This window comes from Vanessa atalanta, chromosome 18 (assembly GCF_905147765.1).
Source record: "Vanessa atalanta chromosome 18, ilVanAtal1.2, whole genome shotgun sequence".
NCBI lineage: Eukaryota > Metazoa > Arthropoda > Insecta > Lepidoptera > Nymphalidae > Vanessa > Vanessa atalanta.
This window is the reverse complement of record NC_061888.1, coordinates 6105183-6122256: the sequence shown is the minus strand read 5'-3', so window position 1 is coordinate 6122256 and position 17074 is coordinate 6105183. Positions and strand designations below refer to the sequence as shown.

The 17074-nt window shown below is 31.6% G+C and overlaps 1 protein-coding gene across 1 annotated transcript in view; it reads left to right on the top strand.

The window, feature by feature from the left end:
* The first annotated feature begins 457 nt into the window (after positions 1–457).
* The window catches only part of LOC125071153 (neural cell adhesion molecule 1-like), a 136971-nt gene continuing 120354 nt past the window's right edge, over positions 458–17074 (top strand). The window contains exon 1 of the mRNA XM_047681247.1: positions 458–700. Within this exon, the coding sequence (XP_047537203.1) occupies positions 580–700 (121 nt within the window). The 5' untranslated portion in view covers positions 458–579. The remainder of the gene's footprint in view (positions 701–17074) is intronic.

Sequence of the window (17074 nt, the reverse complement as noted above, 5' to 3'; positions counted from 1 at the left end):
CCAGCTAAAGGAGTCCTGAATTATTCATCGACATATTTAACCGGGTCCTGGCGCGCCCGTGCGTAATACAACGCGTTACAACGGTATCTCAACAGACACATCGGCGTACAAAAATTATACGCACCTAATAAAAGTCACTAACGCGATATTCCTGTTTTAAGATAAAATACTACCGAAGTTTTGGAATTTTGAAATGTTATAGTTTGAAATAAATACATAAAAACTATGAGTCGGTTTTTATGAAGGGTAAAATAAAATTTCAAAATTCAATGGAAAATAATTGTCGCTTTAAATCAGCGACATGAACGAATTCAATAGATCAAACCGAGTGTGGAAAATTCTCAATAGGTAACAAAACAAAGGTCATAAATTTAATAAAAATCTCTAATAACTGGAGCGTAAAGTTTAATTTTAATTGTTTCTTAGTAAATTTTAAGTCGATTCGTATGTATCTAAATGAACCTAAGAGTGACATTAACAAATAACGAGTGAATATAACAGTGTCAAAGACGAACTGTAATTACAAAAAGAGCTCAATTAAATCAAGTATTATATAATGTGAAGTTTTAACGAGCAAATATGGGGATGTGGATAATAAGTGATGGGATGATGAAGTTAGTCCTGTGGAACTTCCTACTGGCAATGTCAGTGGACCGTGTAATAGGGACAGGCGAATGGAGCGAAGATGCGGAGGACTTAGGTAAGTAAGTAGTTTTAGCAGTTGGCGATAATAGCGCACATAATTTGGTAGCATTATATATCGCTCAAATAAATTTAAATATTGAAGTTTAAGTGCAATAATATTGTCATGTTATGTGTGGTATCAATTATTATGAAACTAATTTGAAATGGTAACATTTTTATACAAGGAACTTTCTTAGTTACTCAACACAACTCAACCAATTAGAATTGAGATAAATGTAGATAGTATTCAATTGAATATAAGAGTCAAATTTGTATGCGTGCAGTAAGACTTATATTTTATTTAGTTAAAAAATGCTCTATCTTCTTCTTTCGAATGTGAAATCAATGATGAGAGAAAGAGAGAAATTATTTTCTAACTAAACATTAGCTATACAGCGTTTGTAAGTTATAATATAACGATATTCAAATTCGTATTATATATGAGTACGTATATATTTTAATAAATTTTATTCAGATTTTATAATCTTTCTTTTAAAGCAAGTTTTATGTCAAACATAATATTCCTCGAGGACATATTCGTGAAACTCGTTTATTATTCAACGCGGTGTACCACTTGCAGGTGAGCCCCGTTTGACTTTACATTTATTTTTTATTCCGTTTTTAAATTCTATACTAACTAGCGTTCGCAACGATTTCTCGCGGAATGTTAAAGTAATATCTTAATGCGTTTTAGAGTGATATATTCGTCTAATCTGCAAAAGGTAAATGATCATAATTATATGAAATCTTTAAACCTTTAAGTTTACTTCAGAACCCTGCTGAAAATTTAAATTTAGTGAAATCTTAGTACGCGTCAACCTCTATATGTAAACTGTATCTATCTATAAATTTATCTGTACATATTCAGTTAAATTTGCACAATAAATAAAATTAATAAACAGGATTATGTAATTTACTTGTCAGATTAATTTAAGACAAAAATACTTATGAATATTAATAAATAAATTACCGTTTTTTCCATCATTTTAAATTATCTTTGTTTAATATTGAATAATTACTTTATAATAGTCAAAGTAAAACTCTCATTGGTAAATGAAATCCGAATTTTTAATTGTGTGCTGAATGTGTGTTATGAAATATATAGGCTTTGCAAGGTGAATTGGGAGTTAATTAGAAAAGTTTATTTATTCCAAATAGATTATTGGATTAGATTCTTAATCGAGGCTTTTGTAAATTGGAATTTTATATCGTCTTTAAAATTGGAAAAAGATTTCTTTGTATAAAATTCATAAGCGTCACTGTTTTCTGAGTTTATTAAATAGATTGGGGTCGTGATCTGAGCCTAAGATTTTTATACGGAATAAAAATCATATCATGTTGCCATTAAATACAAAACGCTCTTAAATATTTTACATTACTAATTAAATATATATGAGTTACATTATGTTGTACTACTATAAAATTCTAAAGTTTTTTTTATAATATAATATATGTATGTTATGTTTCGATTTGAAAGTTTACCCGTGTCTAAAGTGGGACATCATTAAAATTGCCTGAACGTTCAGAAATACCAAAAGCACAAGTTTCGTGTAGTACGGAACGGCAACAGGGAAGTAGAACAATTTGCATTTTTATTTCGGAAGCTACTATCGGTTTCGAACAACAAAACTTTGCATTCTCGTTTTAAACAGAGCAATCTTTGATCGGCCCGCTTCCTATTTCGTAGCCCGTTAGGAGAAAACTGTGGAGCTTTCGTTCGGGATGCGGCTGGCGTCACGCCAATTTCTTTGTCTTGTCAAGCCATTTTCAAGTGTCATCGATGTAGATATTTCCATTATTGGATGAATTTACCTTTATGATTTTTCAGCTCTGACTCTATTTCTTAAACACAATTGCTTTTTTTACTTTTTATTTTTTTTACCTATAAAAGATTTATACATAGCATTGAAATTGTAAAGTTCCACATAAATCCCTTAATTTGTATGTGCATGTATGAAAATTTGTGTTAAACTGTTTGAGATTAACTGACTTCAACGACTTTTGACGGATAACCATAAAAATGGCATTTAGGTATTTTTTCTTGGCAAATTTTTTTTTAAATTATTAATTTTAATTTAGTTACGGCGAGTTAGCGCTGCGCTATATCAACTTCTATAATCGATCTATCAATCGTCATGGCGATTGATATTTATACACATACAGGACAATACTTGCTTCATTGTCCTAGTATATAAAAAAATATTACTGTATGAGTGACCCTATACGGAATACATCATATCACAATATTTAATTATAATATATTTTTTCAGCATAATTGATATTCATAAAGAATATACGGTGGAGATTGCCGTGTAATTGATATACATATTGAAATAACGGTCTCGTTTGATGCGGAACTCTAAAAGGAATATCTGAGGCAAGTGTGAGACATTCAAGTCCCATCAGCCGAAGAAACGTTCTTGACGAGACAAAGTAATTGTTTGGCGTTTCGCCAAACGTAGTCTAACATACCAGAATCGCAATGGTTATGGAAATCTGCCCGTGACAGCGCGGAGGCTGCGCGCTTGTCTTTTGCTTGCCGAGAAAATTTTAAATACTATGCATGTGGGTGCACTTACTGTCACCCACTTTTGCATCTTTATATTCTCGGCGCTTTTGGCCCGGAATAAATGTATGCATCTTATTGCGTATGGAGATATCTTCACCGTTGAATTTAAAATAATATGAATATTATTTTTCCTTATTGAAGTACTATCACGTCTTTCCTTTATTTAACTCTTGAATATAAACTGACTATATTTACGTTTTGTTGAAATTTTCTTGTGCAAGTTCACTAGAGCTGAGTTGGTCCAGTGGATAATATAAGTCCATATTAAATGGAGAGTGCCGGTTCAAATCCTGGCAAGTAGTATTGAGTTTTCATCGTAACTATATTTCTTCCTAGGAGTTTCCTCTTGCCCAGCTGTGGGATATAAGCTTCTTAACGTTTGTTGTTAATTGTTTAATTACTAAGATATGTGATTGGTAATTCAAAAAAAAAATCTTGAAAAATATTATCACATAACGTTACATCTAAGTCGACTATTTCGTGATCGTAATCATTGTTTTTCTTTACCCTGATGCGAATACAAATTCACTTACATCGGTATAGATGTCACCTGAACTTGAAAAGTTTTTTAATATAACGTATCGCTGATTTCCAGATAAACTTTGAAGTCACGTCTCAAAGTTAGTGTGTTTCAATATTTTCTTTATAGTGCTTATTAACTTTATGCTCGGTATTATTTTTGCTATTGCTATTTAATTAATATTTGATTAAAACCAACTCAGAAGCTTAAAATATTGGTTTGATTCGATCGTGACCTTAGCGTTTTAACTAAACTTGATATGGTATTTATGAGTAAAATTCTTCATTCATTATTCATAAATCCTAAATAAAGCAATTCATTTAAATTTTTTCTAATTCATTATGTAATAGTTAATAAATATCTACTGGCCAAAGGAGTAGAAGAATACATTTCAGGAATTTACTTACTACCTAAGCCAATATATATCTAGGTATCTGAAAATTATTGCTATCCGAGAACCTCAGTATGTAACCTATGTAGCTACACTAACTCTTCTATCTCTTTCTTGCACAAACATACATCACATAAATTTAATTGGTGCTTCTTGAACAAAATAATGTATGTAATAAAATATACAACTTACCTCATAGTTATACTGGTATGATCCTTAAAATTGCATTAAGAAATAAACGAACATCGGAAAAGCTAATATTACCGTAAAATTAAATTGTCAAACAAGGTGCGTAATATTTACCGAACCTGTTCAAATTTTGATTAGGACTTAAGTCTTAATTAAAAATTAATCCTTCAAACGCGATGCCGAGTATAACCCAAATAATTATTTTGGTTGGATATATTGCAACTTTCGGTGGTAGTTGTATAAAGTTCGTACCACAGAATTAAGAGTTTATCAGAAGTGACATATGTGAGTGAGGCGTAGGGCGTCGAGTTATTTACCTCTAATTATTCTAAAGATAACAATGCTTGTGAACTGTAGGTTGAACCAGTGTTATTAAATACGGTTATTAATTATGGGTATTCGGTTGGCAGTAAATCAACATGTTACGAATTAGTTATGCTTCTTTACAATACCAGTTTTGGTATAAAAACAGTTACGCCTCTAAGTCGATAACTTTCTTGTCTTATGGAGCCTACAAGAATTAGTCGTGGTGATGATTCATGATTTTCTGCTTACATTTGTATTTCTTCGTTATTTGAAGATATGTTTCATTTTTCGAAAAGGGAATTAAAATTTGCTACAAAGAAATTTTGCTAGCATTCTTGCCACCTTTCCGTCATGATTAGTACAGTAGTTAATTTCATTTTTGATGCGCATATACTTATTTTAGGCTATCATATTGTTCTATATTAAACACACAATGTATTTAAGGTACTTAATTGGATATGGATTAGTGATGTATCGCTTAAAATCGCTTCGAAAATAAGCCGTTATTTCTCGTAAAAAGTAAAGGATAAAAATTGTTGTTGTGGGCTATCCCTAAGACAGACATATACCATTGCAGACTTTTTACCATTGTAGACCTATTTAAGGTGTACAATACTGTGGTTCATTATTTTAAACTATCTTATAAGGTTCAATCAGCATTTGTAATGTAAGCGCAAAAATGTGTTTATTTATGACATCACATACATAGAAACCGTCCTTTTCAATCAATCTATCTGTTAAAAAGAAAACCGCATCAAAATCCGTTGTGTAATTTTAAAGATCTAAGCATACACTCACACAGACAGTGGTAAGCGAGTTTGTTTTATACTATGTAATGACGTTTTAAGCAAATGTTTTACGTGGAACAGGTAACGTATAATATAATAACATTAAATACTATACTAAATTAAACAAAATACTATGTGACTAATTTAAAAAGTCAGCTGAGATAGACAAGTACAAATGTGATGCCATTTCTAGCAAATCTATCTTTGCTGATGTTGGCAACATTGGCAGCATAGATTCACTGTGGCGTGGGTCGCCGCCACCCATACCACATATTTGTTTGCCGAAAATACGCGGGCTTAACCGGCGTAAATTAATTACACATCCGCTTTACTGTAATTACATAGTCCACGTACTACCGATGCAACTCAATATGACCCAGTTTTTTACATAATATACGGGTGTGTTTAAATGTTAAATCATAACGTAATTTAAATGGCTTCCCAAAACGTATTACATTGACTCGATGATATTGTTTGTGGTCGCTTTGATTAATCAATCTTAGTTCAATCTTGTCATGAATGAATTATTTAAAGTGCTTTTATTATTTTAAAAGAATTTGTGGAAATAATTAAATTATTGATAGAGTTAATTTGCGATTTAAATTCGATATTCAATATTGTTGTTATCTGGTATTAACGTGGATAGAAGTTATAATTATCTTTATTGATTTATTACGCAAGAGGCCCATAAAGGAAATGTTTATTTAGTTATGAATAATACACGTGGGGATATATTTGGATGGTCCGTTGAGGGTGTCTAATTATAATTGCGATCTATATTGTTTTTAAAAATAGATTCTTTATTTTTAAGTCAGCGTTTCTATTTTACATGTGTACTTTACAAGCAATCCGCCCAGAATTGCGCGAAGTGCGATTAGCAAGAATATATTAAGACAGTTTATACTGTATTATTTATATATTTTATAAAATTTTTGTGTTTGTTATATAAGTATTACCATACTAAAATCAATAAAATTAGCTATTGACACCAAGATCAAATTATATTTTAACCTACCGGTTTCGCAGCTAAAGATTTGAATCGTTGCATATATTTATATTATATTATAAAAACAATGATTTCTTATAAAATATTCAGTCAAATGTTATATTAAAAAAAATGAAATCTATATTATTAACATATTTGTCTGAATAAGGATTGATAATGAATTGAAGAAAAATGATTTCAAAACATTTGCTAATTTACAATAGAAAAAATTGTTATCATGAATTTACCTTAATATATAAATACTTTTTTAAGACTTTTTATTTGATGTATCTTATAAGGTTTAGCCAGGATTAGCCATTTACGAAAACAAATTTATTGGATAAAACGCCGTTAAAGTTCAACCAATTTATATATTCAATCTTCCTTATTTATTTCTTTTTCTATTTATTTGAAAACCGTATCCAAATCCGTTGAGTGGTTTAGAAGAAGGGAGGGGAGATACAGACAGGAACCGAAAGCCGCTTTGTTTTATACTATTTAAAGATAGTTCGACGCTTAACAAATTTATATTTTTTATTCATTTATTTACACTGGAAAGGATATTTTTACTTTTATGTTGTAATTATTGCTAAGATTTCGTGAAATATGGGTACCACCAACCAATTACATATTCTACCACTAAACATCAGTAATTAATAGTTTATCCCTGTTTAAAGTTTTAGGGAATCCGAGTAACTATATTTTATTTCCGAGCTATTGACCATGACTATGAAAAGTATTTTTCAATCTTTCTTAGGGTGTCTACGTTTACGGGCAGTGAAAATTTACCATTTGTCATCTGCCGGTCAATTTTAAATAAAAAATATTAAAGAGTCTGACATTATTTATATTATATAAATAGTTTGACATACTATACATACAATACATTTGATAAAGTTCAAACGTGAAATGTAAAATCAGTTGTAGTTAACAAGCCTAGCTCAGAATTAAATTTTGGTGTTTAGATTCGCGGGTGACTAATACAAATGACACTGTAATGTCAGAGGCAGCGAGAGGTGACGTGCGAAAAACGGTGCGGTGTAACCAGAGGTCAGCGCGTTTTGTTACCTGTCGCTTTAAATCCGTACGTGTGTCAAATTGTTACGTTATCGTGTTCACAGATAAAAGATAAAAGTTCAGATTAGACGTCCGTTTTACATGATAATTAGTTTTATATTTTACTCGTGTTAATGAATATTTTAATCAGTAATCATGTTTTGTTACGTAATTACTTACGGGTTTTAAAGGGTAGGCGATCGGTGTGTTCATAAATATTTTTAAATTTTTTTTTTTTAATTTTTAACATAAGAATATCGTTAAATATATTTAGTATATCAAAAACGAATGTATTTGGTGCTACACCGAAGGTAGAAAAATGCAAAAAGAGAACGTGAATGAAAATTCTTGAATCTTTGAAAGGCTTCCCGAGTATCACGAAAAGGAAAAACACCTATGTGACAATTGGAAAGGGATTTGAATTTATATTCAAATTGAAGTAACGATGATAGAATATTTAATTAATTTAATATTTACCATTTATAAGGCAAAAGTAATCTGTTTTAACAAACACTACGCCCGATTTTCTATACAAATATCAATCCTTAGAGTAGATGACAGGTAACAAATTGATATGAAACGATGCTTTTCGAAAACAAAACCGAAATTGTAAACGAATTAGTTAATTCCTATAATTAAACTAAAATATGAAAATGCAAAACAAAAAATTGAGCTAGCAACACTAAACTTGTAACGTAGGAGCAGTTGACGGAATCGATTCAAGCGAATTGACACTTATGTCTATCTCCTCCCCCCTTCACATTGGCGATTCTACGGTCGAAAAGTAGTTTTTTTATGGTATAGGTTGATGGACGAGCATATGGGCTACCTGGTGGTTAGTGATACTTGTTTGGCGGTGGAATATCTGATGAGTGGGTGGTACCTACCCAGAGGGGCTTGCACAAAGCCCTACCAACTAAATAGTTGTATGGTAAAGCTTATTTAACCATACACATTTATATTATTTGAATTTTTTTAATTTAACACCCAATTAATGGAATACTTGAAATATTCATAATATATTATATCCTTTAGCTTATCATCTTCCGGCAGTCATAATTAATTCAGTCCTTTGAATTTTATACTAGGAGACTTTGCATAGTAACTAATTTTTATAGGATTTTATGATAAAATTATAACCTATTCCACTTAATATAGTATACTGCTAATAATTGAATAAAAAATGATGCAAAAAAGGTTTACGAAAAAATGTTTTATTTGAGATTGAAATATATACTACTAAAATAAAGGGAGTTCTTTCAATAATTGCCATAATCTTTTATAAATTCAGTTAATCTTCGTGAATGTGAATAATTATATTATTACGTAACAAAAAAAAAAAAAAAACGAATATCAGCGTACGTACGTATATCGAAATTATGACAGCGTAAAGCGTTATATTGGAATTTAATTCAACATGACCTTATCAAACCTTTTTTTATATTTTACTTAAATTTTGTGCGAATAATCAATACAGTATTAAGATAAATAACTCATTGTTTATAACGTTGAAATGACAATTTTTGGGGCCAAATAAGTATGTTCTATGTAAGTATGTTTAGAATAAAACCAATACTATCGTTTCGTGAATATATGCGAGGTTGTATCTATTTTCCTCTAGAGGACTATTTACAGGAAAATCTGAAATAGCAAATGCACTTGTCTAAGCCACTAAGCACGATTCCGGAACGCTGCGGCAGCGATCGATTAACAACCGTGAGAAAATAACATCGATCGTAAATGTCCTGCAATAAAACGAACAATGCATTTTCTATCTCCGATTAATTACTGTGATCGAATCGAAATATGAAATATCTAGTTTATAGAATACGTGGATTTTAAATGAGATCAAATTCTGAGAAGCAATTGATTTTTTTCACGCTCAACTTGTGTTTATAAATCATTTCGGGCTTGGCTGAGTAAGACAATATCATTAGATAGTCTGCGTGGGTGAGATGAACTTCTACCACATATGCACATAAGACAATCCACATTAAAGCAGCGTGGTAGAATAAGTTCGTACCTTTAAGGACAGTGATTATTTATTCCGTCCGATCTATGGCTTACACCTTGCTTAGTTGAAATTTTATTTTCAATATCATCTTAACGGATGCGATGCGTGATTACGTTTTTATAATAAACTTATATGTGTAAATCCAAATTTCATCTTTATAGATTCAACAGATTTTGAGTGTGCGTTGATAGTTTGTCGAGCCAAGCGATTTTAGTCGAATATATTTCAATTGTAATACAAAAAATAACTGACGTATTTTTTAAAAACGTTTTTTCTTCATTTAAGTGCTTAGAATTTTTTAAGTTAGCAAGGAATTGCTGTTATTTATGTAACGTTCATGGTATTTTATTAAAGCTTTTACTTTTCGGGGAACTTCATATTAGAATACATTACCTCAGGCCCGTGGGCATTTCCTAAATTTATCTTCATTGTTGAAACTGTTAAATCTCTTGGTGGTTTTTATAAATTATGAAAACGGTAAGTCCCTTAGTTAAAGATTTTTGTTCTGAAATTTGTTTTACTTTGAATTATTAATATTGAGTACTTCTTCATTAGGAAATATTACAGCTTCTTAATACAATTAAGCGAGGGACGTTCTGTTGTTTAATCTATTTTGTACCTTTCCTTACGGCAATCAGATTGTTGAGTGCTTGTTTTGTTTATGTATTTTTGTTAATGCTATTGTAATAAAATTGCCTGCTTCAATTAAGTTAAATTTATCGAATATAATAATTACATTAAATATAATTAATCAGTTATCAAAACATTTTAGTGATTTATTAATACAGTAATGATCCAGTGGTACGTATCTTGTTGGAAGATAGGTTCAGATCCGGCCCAGCAACAGGTCTTCTCATGTGCTTGATTTGTCTTTATAATTGATTTTCTTTTTGTGTCGGATTAGAAAATACCACATATATGTCTAACTGGTGATATAAGCGAATTATCAATTATTCTTATAATTATTAATATAATAATTATATTAATAATTATAAGGATCAAAATATCAAACATCGTCGAGAGTGTGCGCTCGTCACTGTTCGGGGCAAGCGGAGTAGGCATCATAAAGCAATCCCTTTCAACCTTGCTGTCCATGGATTCCTGCAACATAAGGGAACTGAAATCCAACGTAAGCGCTGTTCACTTTTACTTTGAGACGGCGAAGCTGGTCTTGCTCATTTTACCGAGACTCACTTCACACAGGGTACAAATTGGAACATCTCTTTGTACCGCGGGCTGGAGTGTACTTTTACGTCAGATGATATCTGCTCTCGTCACATCGGCAGCCTTGAAGGGCAGGACCTAGGTGTCCATTATCTGGCTGCGTATAGAATGCGATGACCATCCGCGATTCTTTGTGTGCCTCTATAGGTCGCATAGCGGTCATGCCGAACCCGAACGACTGGTTGAGCACGTCCAACAACAGGCTCCATCCGCAGAGATCGTAGTTCTTGGCGATTTTAATGCCCACCGCGCCGAATGTCTTGGATCTTCACGTACTACCGATCATGCGGGTAGTTCTTAACATAACTGGTCACCTTGCCAATGCGAATACCAGACGTGGAAGATCATACACCTTTGTCGTTGGACCATCTGCTCACTTCTCCTCCGGACAGGCCAGGTTGCAGTCAATACCCCTCTGGGATCGTCGAACCAATGTCTCGTCTGAAGTACAGTGCCGGTTGCGCACTCCTCGTAGCCTCACTTTGGCACTACAGGTCAGCGGATCTGATCTCTTAGGCTCTGTTTTCGCGTCCAACTTGACTTGCATTACCGAGGAGAGTTACCACTAACAATCCCATGGTGTATAACCACGATGTCGGAGGAAAAATTTCGACAAATTGCAATTCGTAAAGCACTTCTTTCCTATGATATTCATAAGGACCACTCGTCCTGATGGCATTCCTTCGATCCTGCACACACAAAAACACACACACACACACACACACACATGTCCGAAATATGTACTCTTAAGTTGGCACCGGTTTTAACACGGTCATGCTCCGGTAATCTTACGCATTAGGCATTTATATCATCAAAAAAGGTTATTATTAGGCTTAGGTTATTTAATTAGCGCTTTCAAAAGGATTGCAACGTACATTGCTGTCATGAATACGGTTTCTTAACTAACCAATATAATAATTAATCCAATTAAATAATGTATGAATTTCTTAAAAACTGTCAACTGTTCGAAATACATACATCGGAAACTGTTTCAGTTGACAAGCATCATATATGTGGTATCGTTGTATTTAACGCTCATTTTAGAACGCTTAAAAAATTCATAGTTATAAAGGAATGCATGGGTTGCAAAACGTTTGAGAGAGACCGCACACCGTAATAGTCCCCACGCGAGTGCACATAAAGAGCGGTATACACATAATTAAAGGCTATGTTACATACAGAGTTTATATGAATTATAAACATATATATATCTTGGTTATTACATATTTAAATCAAATGCCCTTCGAATATTTAATATATAGAGTAATATATTTAGTTTCGTTTGTTCAATATTATGTATGTAAATAAATCAAAGGCTTAATTGTGGTTTTACTAACGTGTAACCAGATAAATCCGGATTAGAGAAATCCAGGTATCGGAGTGTATTATAAGGATGTTATCGTTTCATTCAATTCAAATTTATATCTTACCTTAAACTAGTAGGTATATGTAATATTTATATATAAAACTTACTTGATGAAAAAGCTTGAGGTTCTTTGATTTCCATACTCGACATATAAATTTAATTTAAAATAGTTCATTATTTATTTCAATCGGGAAAAAGATGAATTACTGAGTTCCCGATAGTTTGCGTTAGAATCCACATTCCGATCCGGTGGATGGTTTGTACTAAATATCTAGAAAATGACGATTTGTAACGTCGATGACCTCGTATGACCCTTATTTAATTGAGATTATTATGATCGTGAAGTTTACAGGAGTTCAAATTAAAATTATCACAGTTTAAAAAATCCTATGACCACAACAAAAATAAAAATATATAGTGTATGAAATTTAAATGTATGTATGTGACGCATCCCACCGTTATGTGGCACGGGAGAAATGGACCGCTTACCGTAATTGTCCATTCGCGAGCGCATTTAACGCAGTGTACACAAAATTATACACTATGGAGTTACACTGTGGTTTGAGGGTGGTTTTCCAACGTGTTCCCGAAATTTTCCGTGAATTATGTGCATCGCTTTATTGAATTTATAAATTTGTATAGCTTTTATAAGCTTGAACGATCCGTGAATTCGTTTGAATGCGTTAATAAAATGTTTGAAATACAAATCTATTCATTTTTATTGTTAAGCTGTAATGAAACGTGTTTGAATACGAAATATTTTTTTGAAACTGTTATTTATAGATTTTTTTTATTTGCATTCCGATTAATTTAAATAGTATTGGAATTGAAGAGAAACTGCGCTATTACCGTAACTTTTTTTAACTGTCTCATTGATGGACGTGTCTCGAGGTCGTTGGTCCGAACCCCAAGCGCAGATCATTATTATTTTTTTCTGTCAGTTGTAGTATTATCGATAAAAACGCAAAGGCTACCCCTGTATTTTCTTCGACAGTGTCGTATTGGCATCGGATTATGAAACTGAGAGATGTATATAACACACCGAGGTAATGGCAACCGCGATCGAAATCGGGCAGGATGACATAACATCATTTCGTAATTACAAGAGAAACACTAAAATAACGAACCTGTTCATCATCATCAGTATCGTTAATCCTAAAAACATTTGAACATTTTGGCGGTTAATTGATATTCTTTTAAGAATCAGTCAGTGGTGTGTAATAATACCGATTAATATATTTTTGTTTTGCATGTTTATAAATTCACGTGCAATTTTAATGCAAGAACAGTGGATAAATTAAAATCAAACGAATGAAGAAACGCAGTCTATACGAAATCGTAAAATTTATATTTTTTGCATTTACGTTTCGGTCATAAAGATTGTGATGAAACTAATGAAAAAGTCTCATAAAAAAAATAATTTTAAAATACTTGAGTGGCCTTTAACATTATGACATCATAAAACAATTCGAGTAAATAGTTTATATACGTGTGTTTTGTAATGATAACATTTTGGAACTAATAATTTATTTTTGTTTATTTCGATTTTTAGTTATTTATTTAAGTGGAAATTAGTCTCATTTAAAAATAGTCGAATGAATTTGTATGTTTAATTTTCTTTTTAGAAAATAAGGTTGGAGAAAGTTCAGTTTCCATTACGTGCTTTCCGTAATACGAGACTGTATTATTTAGACTTACACACTTCTAAGATTGATACTTCAGGCTGCTCCTTAAAATTTGTGACCCAGGACCACAGCTAAATCAACGTGTAAGTCTTTTCATTATGAATTAAAAAGTTCATATTAATTTAAAGTATTTTTATTCTGAAAATATGATGTAGTAACGGAACACCCCATTCTCTTATATTACAAACGAATGTAGAAATATTCCTCTTCTGAATATAGCATAATGTATTATGCAAATCTCAATTTAAAATTCATAATTTTATAAATAAAGTTCATTCATTATTCTTGCAAGCGCTTATGAGAGTAATATTCGGTAGAGTGATGCAATTTGCGATCTATCTATGTATATACATGATTCATGTATTCATATATCATATGAATATTATAAATGCGAAAGTAACTCTGTCTCTTTGTCTATCTGTCTGTTGCTCTTTCACGGTCAAGCCACTGGCGATGAAGGAAAACATCGTGAGGAATCCTGCATGTGTCTAATTTCAACGAAATTCTGCCACATGTGTATTCCACCAACCCGCATTGGAGCAGCGTGGTGGAATATGCTCCAAACCTTCTCCTCAAAGGGAGATGAGGCCTTTAGCCCAGCAGTGGGAAAATTTAAAGGCTACTAATGCTTAAAAAAAATATTTTATGGCTAATATTTGACGACCAAGCCCTAAAACGCGAACGAAAAATTTGTATCATATAATGATAATGTAAATAATATTTTTTTAACCATTTCACATGATGATCCCCTTATTACCTACTTAAAATTTTTAAGTAGAATAATTTAGCACACTTGTATTTAAGATATATATATATAGGAATATGCTCCAAACCTTCTCCTCAAAGGGAGAGGAGGCCTTTATCCCAGCAGTGGGACATTTACGGGCAGCTTATGTATTTAAGATACCTCTATACTGCTTATTGACCCCTCAAATTAAGCGTGAGGATTGTGTTAGTTGTGGTGGCTATAATAGGTCAAGATCGAACTGGGGACTTTCACATCGCTAGACAGCCCGTAAGCAATTGCACCATTGACCCGTAATGCCTGGTTTCTATACAGAAAACACAAATTATTTTGGTTACTGATTGTAGAATGGTTTACTAGGTGTACTTCAGATCGTCACCGTCAACAACTTACCTAAGTAACTACCTAAATTTTATGATTATAAAATTCAGCTTTTAAGCGCGTCAATATCATTAGTAATTATCGTTTTTCTTTTAATTCACATAATTAGTTAATTATATTTTGTATGTTTTTACATATATTATGTTTACATTTTTGTAAACATATTTTTGACTTCATATTCTGAATGACAGGCAGTAATTAAATGTGTTTTAATCATTGTAAGCTGAAGTTAAAGTAAACAAATCTTATTTTTTTTATAATTTTGGTAAAAGTATCTGATTTGTATGTTGCCTTGATTAATTAATCAATTAATAAAGCTTTCGTCTTATTACTGTCCAGAAAGACGTCATCACTTACGTCTGATGTTTTAGGCAGCTTTCTTTCCTATGTAAAGGCTTCGCCCTTAATATCATATGTCAGAGTTATCCGTGTCTAATAATAATATGTATCCATTAGGTAAGTGATTGTTTTACTTAATTCTTTGTCTGTAATACGTTGTGATTAATTCGAAATAAAAATAAGAATAAAGTAGTTTATTTTTAAAAAGGTTTTACGTTAATATTCAAATCGTAACTGTAAAAATCTGCGTTTGTAGAAACTTGAATTTTCTATTTTTTTCTACTTTTGTTAGTTAAGTTGTTTTTAGTTTTCGTTTATCTTTTTTAATCAAGTATTGTTAATTATAATGTTATTTGTTGTATGTAGTTTTTGCATTTAAATAATTGTGTATATATACAATTGTATTTTAACCATAAGCTATGCAAAAATCTCTAGTAAACATAATAAATATGCCTAAAATAGTGCTCATTTAATATTCAAATTACCTTAATTCTTGGATAAACTTATTATAAGAAAGTCATGAATCACCTTAAATGAAATGATAGAGAAAATTCGAAATGAATATCACGATTCATAACAAGGACGCGTCTGGTGACTAGTCGACTCAGCTCATTAATTTCTTCTTGAAACGCTAATTAAGCACTCTTTGAAGAATTCACGAAGCGATTTCATCGCGTCGACACCACCCATCTGCATCTCAATTATGCAATACAATTTCACTGGATATCAAACTTGAAATACCAATTAAAACGACTCAAAATCTTCCGTGAAAAAATTATGCTACCCCGTTCTCTATTACGTCAAATTAAACGTCGCTACCGTCGTGGTTAAATACTTTTTCGTTATTTAATTAATTTTATATTGCTATTTTTATTTTAAGTAATAGGAAACAATTATTATTAAAACAAAAAAAAATATATAAACAAATATTTGACAGTTATTTAAATAGCAGATATTGTAAACTTATATTATTCAATGTCGGTTGGTTATGACACCATGGGATTCTTTATATATATATATACATACATCGACGAAACACCCTTATACATTTTAAAGTACAGTGAATTGAATTGAGAAATAGATATTGAGAATTAGATATCCAGATTCAAATAAGAGCTTCTAAGACCGAATGGGTACATTATTTAGATTATTTTTTCAATATAGTTGTCGTACGTGATTCGTGTATTGGTGTCTCTAAACCATTGTTACGATTTACAAAGACACGTAGGGGCCTTAGTAGGCCAAGTTTGGTTCAACCTCGCAAGCGAACTTGTGAAAGGAAGATACCCAGTCAAACGTGCTTTGATAAACTGCCTTTTGTGTCCTTTGTGACTCCTCGATAATCCCGGCTCAGAATGGCGCCCAATGTGGGTCTAAATTCTTTTTGTAGCCAACCATCGGACTGATTTTCAAAGGCAATTCATTTGACATACGTGAAAATAAATTGGAGACTCGAAGATATACAATTAATGAATTTTATATAAATCTTTTATAAAATAATTTGTTATTTTGTTAAATAAACAACAATAGATTATCGCCTGATTTACCTATGAGCTAAATTATGAATAGAAAACTAATTACGAGCCATGTTCGGATAATTAATATTTAAAGGCCTATTCCACGATGAGTTGTTAGAGTATTGATTAATTTCGTAAATACACCTCTTGGAGAATGTTTAGCAAGTAGGCCTATCAATCAAAATGTACTCTAAAATTTTTGAATATAGTTTTATTATCTCTACTCAATCAACCGGTTGTTAATTCGTTTTCATTGATTGATGAATTTTAAATTTGTCCATATCATATAAATTGTAAAAAAAAATTTTTATAAAC